The sequence below is a fragment of the Globicephala melas genome, chromosome 1 (assembly GCF_963455315.2).
Source record: "Globicephala melas chromosome 1, mGloMel1.2, whole genome shotgun sequence".
NCBI lineage: Eukaryota > Metazoa > Chordata > Mammalia > Artiodactyla > Delphinidae > Globicephala > Globicephala melas.
In genome coordinates this window covers 155,806,483-155,815,420 of record NC_083314.1, presented here as the reverse complement: position 1 = coordinate 155,815,420, position 8,938 = coordinate 155,806,483, and the positions used below count along the sequence as shown (strand labels likewise).

Below are 8,938 nucleotides of genomic sequence, written 5' to 3'. Positions count from 1 at the left end.
TAGAGCGCAGACTGTGTAGTGGCATACGGGCTTAGTTGCTCCGCGGCATGTGGGATCTTCCCGGACTAGGACTCGAACCCGTGTCTCCTGCATTGGCAGGCAGATTCTTAACCACTGCGCCACCAGGGAAGTCCTGGGAATGGAGTTTTAAGAAAAGAATCCCAGTAATCCAAGTCTGTTTTTATCAAACAGCTATTTATGCCCTGGGTTTGGGGACATAGGGGCAGTGAGGGTGGAGTGGAAAGTTTACCTGACAGGAGACTGGGTTTGGGATTAGGATTCTGTTCTGGGACCTTGAGCAAGAAACCTGTCTGGGGGAATTCCCTTGTGGTCCGGTGGTTAGGACTCTGTGCTTCCACTGCAAGGGGTGTGGGTTCAATGCTTGGTCGGGCAACTAAGATCCCGAAAGCCCGCACAGTGCAGCCAAAAAAAAAAACCTGCCTGGGCTCCAGTACCAAGCGGCAGACATCGCTTATTTACCAGGTTGTGATGAGGGTCACTTTGTAAATGTGAGGAATTTACATCAATAGTAGCTTTTGGACTCAACTCAGGCTTCGCAGGAGTGCAGGTGGGCAATACCGACCCAGGTCTCAGCTGTAAAGCAGGATTACATGAGACAAAGTGGCCTTCTCCCACCATGATGCTCGTGCCTCTCTGAACAGCAACTGTTTTCCTTTCACAGTCCCAGAAGGCGCCTCTCTGGGGCAAGACGAATCTACCCAGCCCACAAAGGCAGCAAAGTGGCTGGTCATGGAACATTTGCTCCACTTCATCCCAATAAGTGGCAGGCACAGTGGCCCCAAGGAGAGACAATTCCAGCAAGCAGTTAAGTGATGAAATTCCCTACTTCCTCCACACACCCCATGCTACCAAAACAAGCTGATCATTATTATGCAGTGGTTCACACCTCTGGCTCTGCAGAGAGGCAGAGCTGGTTTCAAATCCCTTGAACTCATTTACTTACTAGCTGTGTAATACTGGACAGTTATGTTTCACTCTTAGAACCTCAGTTCCCTCTTCTGTAGGCCTTGGCCTGTGGTTGGTGTGGTATAATGTGTAGGAAGGAGCAAGGTGCTTAGACACAGGCAGTGCTCCATCAGGAATGGCTATTAATAAATTCTCCCCTCTTGCATTTACGGCAAGTTTCTGAGAACTATGGGAGGTAAAGGGAGCCTTCATTTTCCTTTATTAATCAAGGGAGAAAGAAAAAAAAATCACATCACATCACCAATTCTCATAGAATTTTTAATAATCTTTTTTTTTTTTTTTTTTTTGCTGTACGCGGGCCTCTCACTGTTGTGGCCTCTCCCGTTGCGGAGCACAGGCTCCGGACGCGCAGGCTCAGCGGCCATGGCTCACGGGCCCAGCTGCTCCGCGGCATGTGGGATCTTCCTGGACCGGGGCACAAACTTGTGTCCCCTGCATCGGCAGGCGGACTCTCAACCACTGCGCCACCAGGGAAGCCCCCTCATAGAATTTTAAAAAAGACATCCTGCAAGCGACTTCCCTGGTGGTGCAGTGGTTAGGACTTTGCGCTTCCATTGCAGGGACCACAGGTTCGATCCCTGGTCAGGGAACTAAGATCCTGCAAGCCGTGGGGCATGGCAAAAAAAAAAAAAAAGGGGCATTAAAAAGACGTCCTGCAAATACCACTAAGGTAAGAACAGTACCACCCTAAAGGATTTAAGGGTTTATAGTTTAGAAAGTGGTTTAAAGTCTATACTTTGGGAATTCCCTGATGGTACAGTGGTTAAGACTCTGCACGCTCACTGCTAAGGGCCTGGGTTCTATCCCTGGTCGGGGAACTAAGATCCCACAAGCCACGTGGCCAAAAACAAGAAAAAAGAAAAAAAAAAGTTTATCCTTCATTTAATGCCTGCCAACCCCTTGTGAAGTACCATTTATCCCCACTTTACAAGTAAGGAAACTAGGGCTTTTAGCTTTTAGGTAAAGCTAAAAGCACAGGACGAGTAAATGGTGGAACCCTGGGATTTTAAGCCTTCTAAAATACAAATTCAGCACTCTGCAATTCACAAGAGTGCTTACCGAGTACTGAACCTACATTGTTTAGACATGTCTGAAATGGCATTTCAGGAACCCAGAGTGGAGTGACCAGGTTAGCAACATGGTTAGAGATCACTCGTGGCTACCCTGAAACAATTTTCCTTGGTTCCGGGGGATGCGGTGGGCATAAGCTCTGCCCCCACTCTGACATGTTTGAGAAATCTTTTATTAGAAGATGTTTCAGAAGGCAACATTTTCAAATCAGGCAATCAGTAATCACAACTAAATACAAAATTTCAGGTAAACCTGCCTTTTAAAATAAATCAGACTCTTGCAACAGGAGAATTGCCCCAGAGCTTTTTTCTTGTACAAAAACAATTAACACCACTTTGCAAAAGGCATACAAAAATACAGTATTAAAAAAAAAAGAAGACTGCTCCCGGCATAATACCCAACAGCAGCTCATAAAACACAAGCTATTCAGGTGAGACATCAGTAACCTACATCTCAACTGTTCTCCAAAGACAGTTCTAGAAGTCAGTTGGCTCCCAAAAACCATGCTCCAGAAGGTAGGGAGGCTTTTTCCTAACTTCCACTGGGGTTCTCTGAGGCCAGGAAGCAACCTCAGGAACAGACCCTCATGCATAATAGGTTTGGAAGTAGCAGCCGGCTTCCCAGAGCCACGTATAGCGCTCTACCATCCTCCCTTCCCCTACTTTCAAACCCCCATCCAGTAGGCACCTGCTGCCCTGGGCAGAGTTCTGGAGGGGCTGGTCTTTCTTCCAGGCTGGGCTTAGGGGCTGCTGAGATTGCCCACATGACACCTGTTGGGGTGGGTGTCTTTCTCAGAATGGAGGCTGCGCCTGGAATCCACTTGGAGAGGCTCAGTCCAGCTGGGGTAAAATCCATCATGGTCCACTAAGCAGAGCTCCTGGAAGCTCCTTAAAAACCCACCAGGAAGCTAGTCTGCCTTCCAGAGCACTGGATGCGTCCCAGCAGCTCTCCCAGTAAGAACTGCAGTAAGGCCCAGATTCTGGGAAAAGGATCTGACTCATGTCAAGCTGGCAGGAGGCCAAGGGTGGCTACAGAGCCAGCAAGCTCCTTGGAGTTGCATGAGAAGGACAGGTTTGCATGGTCCTCGTAGAACTGCAAACTTACCAGTCAGGGATTGAGACGAGAGGGAGGTGGGAAAGAGGAAGTGGTACAGTTCTCCCTCCTCAGGTGCCTGACATCTGCTTTGAGAAAATTCTAAGATGGAAAACACCTGGGCAGGGAACAGGTTTACAGCCAGGACTCCAAGCCTTCCCCAGGCCACAGTGTGGGACACTTTGCCCTGTGTCCTGGGGAAATATTTCTGACCTGTGGGAAAGGGGGTGCCTTAGAGCCCATTGCATAACAAAGGCAGAAGGAAACAAAAAATTCCCTGGTGAGGACTGAATGGTCTCTGCCCTCAGAGGAAAGGACCCAGGGGGCTTTTAGACAAAGAATCTAGAGCCCAAGTTCTTTAAATGTTCTCAAGGTCGCAGCCTGGAGAGTGGTGGGAGGAGGGGTGTCATTTAACGTCAGAATATATATATTAAAGGTGTCCAACTCCTCAGCTACTGTAAAGTGTCTGACAGTGAGGTAATGGTCCCTGCTGATTAAGTCTGCGAGCTCGTCTTCACCCAAGACAGCTTGTATGTCTCCTGGAAAAAGGAGCCTCAGGGAGAGTGTCCAGGCCCAGCTGTCCCAGCGTCACCCCAGAGACACCAGTGGGAGCATCCTTTCCCAGCCTAAAGCTCATCGGGAGTGTGAGATTTCATGCAGGCTGGAGCCCCCCGACAACATCCACCACCTGTTGCATAGCATCTGTCGGGCTTTTCTTCGGAGCTAGTGAGCTAGGCAGACCCCAAGGCTCCTCAGTCAGCTGTCTGCCTGAGAAGCCAAAGGCGTCAGAGAAGCCACAGCGCTCCCATGAGTCAGGGCAGAGGGAGAGTTGGGCTGCAAGGTTTCCAAGAATGCAAGCCCTTCTTGTGTGTGCTCCGGCTGCAATGCATTCTGGGATCTACTGTCCAGGCTGTCCCACTGGAACCAAAATGTGCAAATTCCTATGGGGGATAGGAGAGGTTAAAAAATAAATTCGGGTCTTTGTTAAGACAGAGCAGTCAGGCTTTTTGGTCAGTTAGTAGCCACTGAGGTACGCAATTCTTTTCTGCAGTTGCTGCTGCCGACACCGGAGCTGCCTTTTCTCTGTAGCCATCCTCTTCTCAGCCCCCACTAGGGCTTGCAAGTATTCCAAGGCCTTGCTCAGGATCACTACTTTGGGGGCCTTGGAGCAGCTGGCCAGGGTGGGCACCTGGTCCCTCAGGGCCAAGAACCTGGAACGGAGGTCATTCCGTCTTTTGCGCTCCAGGAAGTTGTGGTTCTTCCTCTTGGTCACGTCCTCAGTGTCAGAACTGACAGGTTTGGGGTGGCAGGACTGGGGAGGCTCTCTTTCTACAGGCGGGGGGCTCACAATTTCTTCATCTGCCTCATCTTCCTTTTCCTCTGGTACATCTCTCTCCAGACCCTCTTCTTGGGGCCCTCGCCCTGGAGCCTCTCCTTGGGAGCAGCTTTCTGGAGGAAAACGGGCGGCATAGTTGTGCTGTTGTTGATGGATGGAGATGTGGAAGTGTTTCATGCAGGGGTCCAAAGGGTCTGCTCGCACTGTGATGGTGACTGGCTTCCGGACACCCAGGGACTGTCTCTTCTCCACGGTCACAACATCGATTTCTTCACCCTCTGTCCAAGAAGAGAGATCAACAGAAGAAACACACCCCATGAGAAACACATACTCAGACCCTATCTTGGAGTTTGGGAAAGGAGGTGATATTTTCCCAATTTAGATATAAACAAATTCAAGGGAGGAGAAAGACAGCTGATTCATCTGTAATGAGGCTAAGGGCAGTGTGAAGGAAAGGAGGTGAAATAAGCAAGGAGGAAAATATTCTCCAATTTCTCTTTGCACAGCAAGGCTTAGATAAGAACAAAAGGCAGACCCAAGCCAACAGCCCCCAGTCTGCACAGGCTCTCCCCTCCCCCACTGAGGGGATGGAGAAAAAGAGCTATCAGCCTGGGACAAAGTTTAGCTCTAAAGATCTTCCCCAGTCGGGCTCTTTCATGCCCCATCAGAATTGTAAATGAGGGGTCTGTGGGCAGAGCTGCCCTTTGTTCCAGCCCAGCACAGCCTGCACTTGGGAATTGTTACTTTTCACAAGTTATAAATCCTATTATTCCCCCACCTCTCTATTCTGCCGCCCCTTTCAGCTGAAGAGTCGGAGAAGGGAGGGCTACAACCCATCCCTCCTCACCCAGAGGGGAGGGAAAGGGCTTGCCTTAGCAGCATTTTGCTCCTGGGTTCAATGGGTTTCTAGAGTCATCCATCATTTATAGGTTGCCTGCCCCACCCCCTTCCCTGACCAGAAGAGGGTTGGATTTGTAATCACAGGTCTGCAAAAGCTGCAGGAACTTCACAAAGGTACAAGCGACCATTTCCAAGCTACCTATGCCAGGGCAGGAACTGAGCAGCATGGGAATGTTCTGACACAAGGGCCAAAACACTAGCAACACCTGGACATGCCCCCATCATTCCCTTGCTCCAAGGTCTTTTAGGTTACCCCAACCAGGAGAGGGACAATTGGGGAGAACCTTCCTGCTCCACACGTTTTCCAGCCCCCGCATAGAAGGCCACCTTAATGCATTTCAGCCTGACAACAGAAGAGCTCAGTTCTCGGCCTCTTTTGCATATCAGGATGCTTGAGCCCCTTTGTCAGGAAGGCTTCCATTGTGTGGACAATCGCATTATTTCTCCATTAATAAAACCTGACCGTTCAGCCCTCCTGGCCCCAAGGCCTGTGATTGGCTGGCTAAGCGGTGTTTTGAAGGCTGTCTTACCCAGCCCCTGGCCCCTATTGGCTGAGCTTTGCCATCAGTCACTCTTCCCACCCCCCTCATTGTTTGCAATCTGTTGCATTTTGTTCTGGGCCATGTGGCCTATGGGTGAACCAGGAGCTTGCAAACAGGTTCAGGTTAAAGGGCAGGTTAGAAAATGAATCAGGAGGCTTCCCCACATCCCAAACCTTTAATATTTCAGGGTTAAACCTCATAGCTGCGGAAGGCTCTGCCTAAGGAAGAAATAAGGTACAACACGATTCTCCTTTCCAGAGAGTAGTGCCTAACTCCACCCAGACAAGGAAGTGTCCTCGGCTGGACAATCAGGTCATACTCCATGTGCAAAGGGAGAAACTGAGACCCAGTTCGGCCAAGTCCACACATCACCTTTGTAATGTTCTGGATCTCAAACTAAGATCTCCAGACTCCCGAAACAATGGTCTTTCCATTCTACCACTCAATCAGCCTTTGTAGAGATACATCTTTATTGGTTTCTTGATCTCAAAGTTCCCATTCCAGCCATTAAGCAAACAGAAGGTCTTGGTGTAGAAAGCAAGCAGGTTAAAAATGACCTTAACACAGTGGACCGAAAAAATTTACTTTTAATTGTTCTTGTTATCCTTATTTTTACCTTCAAGTGTATGACAACCTCCATACCCATTCCCCAGTTCCCTCTAAATGGTCATGTAAGTTATTCTTAAAAGCTACAGTGAGGTTTCAGTCCTGATTTTCCCGATGCGAGCCTCAGTTTGCACCCTATAAAACACCCTCGCCAATATTTCTCATGGGCACTTCTGAGAAGAGATTAGGCTAAGAACAACATAGTCTGGTGGCACAGGATGCAGCAGGCTGTCCTCAGTGAGGTTTACACTTGCCTTCAAGGATAGGGAAGGGGAACCTGGAGCTCTGTATCTGTGACCCCAGCACCAAGCCCAGAGCTTAGCACAAAGTAGGGGCCAGCTAACATTTGTTGAATACAAATGAAGCAGTTGAAAGCCCTCAGATGAATTGGGCGGGACCTAGAGGAACACCTTCCCACATCAGGCCAGAGCAAAAAGGCAAGATGTACCACTTCCCAGATAAGCTACCACGGAGTTCCTCTAAACCTCAGAGAAGTGCCTGGTTGGGATGGAGGATTGAGCAAAAGAGGCTGGCTGGATGGCAGGAAGCTGGGGTTCACTTCTGGTGATTTCCTATTTCTAAGCCTGTTTCCATCTGTTAATGGGGAGTGGTCATTCCTCCGCTACCTGTCTCATGGGTGATGGTGTGGATGCAAACATGGTAAGGGGTAGCGGAGCAAGAGAAGCCATTATTGTCTTTCAAAAGTAAACCAGGCAGGAGACCAGGTTTTTGAAAGGATGAAGGCTTTGGCTTTGCACAAAGACTCCTCAGCTTCTTCTCTCCTCAGGGGAGTGAGTTTCCCAGAGAAAGAGACAGGAAAAAAAAAAAAATTCAAGCCTGGAGTGACACTTAAGGGACCCTTTCCAGCCTTAGGAGGACAGAAATCCCCTACGGTCCAATCCCTGTATTGTCCTCCTAAGCGCCAAGCCCCAGCCGGTCTCCCTGTCTCCCTTGTCCCCTGGGGCTCCAATCATCATCAAAGGGACGCTGGCTCCCACGCCACTTCTTCAAACTGTTTACTAACACACCCACGTGCCAGACAGACACCGCTGGGGGCTACACCGGCAGCTTCAGCCACAGGAAGGGGGAGGTGGCGGAAGGGCTTGCGCACACCCACTGCCTGACCTCAGCGGCAGAGGTTTGGCCACCCATGAGGTGCCCCCCTCTTTGATGGCCCACGGCGGTCCTTACCCGAGTCGCTTGGGCTCTCGGACCCCGAGCAGGCCTGGGTCTTGGGCTCGCCCAGCGGACAGGGGGCAGCGGGCGCCGGGTTGCCGGCTTCGAGGCTGGGAGCGCAGTCCAGGGCGGCGGGCGCCTTGGGCGGGTTCCCCCGGGGCGCGCCAGCAGCGAGCCGGTCGCTCACCGCTCTCTCCAGCCGTTCCCGGGCCGAGAAGCCGCTCCACATGCAGTCACGGCGGATGATGGAGGCGTAGTTCCTGCCCCAAGCTTTCGAGTGACCCCGGGATTCTGCCTCGTCCCCGGCGCCCCCTCCGGGCCACGGCTCTGGAGGACCAATTCCGGGGACCGGGTCCCCGGCGCCGGGACCGGAGCCCCAGGGCGGCGACGTGGGGGGCGACGGCACCAGCTCGAATTTCTTCCAGATGTCCTCGCTGGGCGCCGTGGAGCGGTAGAAATCCTCCCCGCAGTCATAGTCGTAGAAATAGTGCTGGTACGAGTCGAAGTCCATGTCCGCTCCCTGCGGGAGGGAAGGGGGACGTGCTGACCCGGGTGCAGGCCCGGGGAGGAAGGCGTCCCCCCGTCCCCCAGCACAGCTGGCTGCCAGGCTCTCGTCCCTCTCCAATCGCTCGGCTTGGAGCCCGCGCCCTTCCCTCGCGACCCGGCAGCCCGGCCGCGGGTCAGCGTGCCCAGGGAAGCCGGTCACAGCGCGCGGACTAGGGTGCAGGGAGCGAGTTCAAAGCAAACTTTGCCAGCGCCGCCCGGAGCGCAGCTCCCAGGGCCCGGCCGGGCCGGGCGGGGGCGCGCTGTGCCCAGAAGGCAGCCTGCAGCCCGTCCCCCGGGACCCGAGCCCGTTCCCCGGCCGCCCGCAGCCTCACCTCGCTCCCGCCGCCGACCGCCTGGAGCGTACCGGCTCCCCGCCGGCTCGGGGCAGCCCGGCAGCCCGCACACATGCACATGCGCGCCACCGAGCGCGCGGACCGCACTCAGGAGCTCGCCCCCCCGCGCGCGCTCCCGCCCTCGCTCGCGCACGGCGACCCGGACGCTCCCGGGAGCGGCGCGGGAGCGCGAGATGCAGGCGCATTGTTTCCCGGCTGCCTTATATCTCGTCGCGCGCCCGGGGCTCGGGGACCGGGGGCGGGCCCTACGGGACAAGCCCCGCCCCTCCCCCGCCCCTCCCGGTCGACAGGTGGGGGCGGTAGAGTCCCAGCCCCACCCTTCCAAGCTA

General features: G+C 53.1%; 1 protein-coding gene across 1 annotated transcript; it reads right to left on the bottom strand.

Moving 5' to 3' along the window:
- Positions 1–1,573: 1,573 nt before the first annotated feature.
- MYCL (MYCL proto-oncogene, bHLH transcription factor) lies at positions 1,574–8,708 on the bottom strand. Its single transcript, XM_030868208.3, has 3 exons — positions 8,589–8,708; positions 7,726–8,230; positions 1,574–4,764 (listed from the first exon to the last, which is right to left on the bottom strand). The coding sequence occupies exons 1-3, from the start codon at positions 8,667–8,669 to the stop codon at positions 4,166–4,168; spliced, it is 1,185 nt and encodes a 394-aa protein (XP_030724068.1). The 5' UTR covers positions 8,670–8,708; the 3' UTR covers positions 1,574–4,165.
- Positions 8,709–8,938: the final 230 nt, after the last annotated feature.

Excerpts from the sequence above, each read along its gene's own strand:
- MYCL (XM_030868208.3), bottom strand. The coding sequence starts at position 8,669 with ATGTGCATGTGTGCGGGCTGCCGGGCTGCCCCGAGCCGGCGGGGAGCC. Across the intron at positions 8,231-8,588 it reads CGGTCGGCGGCGGGAGCGAG|GGAGCGGACATGGACTTCGA; the intron begins GTGAGGCTGCGG and ends TCCCTCCCGCAG. Across the intron at positions 4,765-7,725 it reads CGAGAGCCCAAGCGACTCGG|AGGGTGAAGAAATCGATGTT; the intron begins GTAAGGACCGCC and ends CTTCTTGGACAG.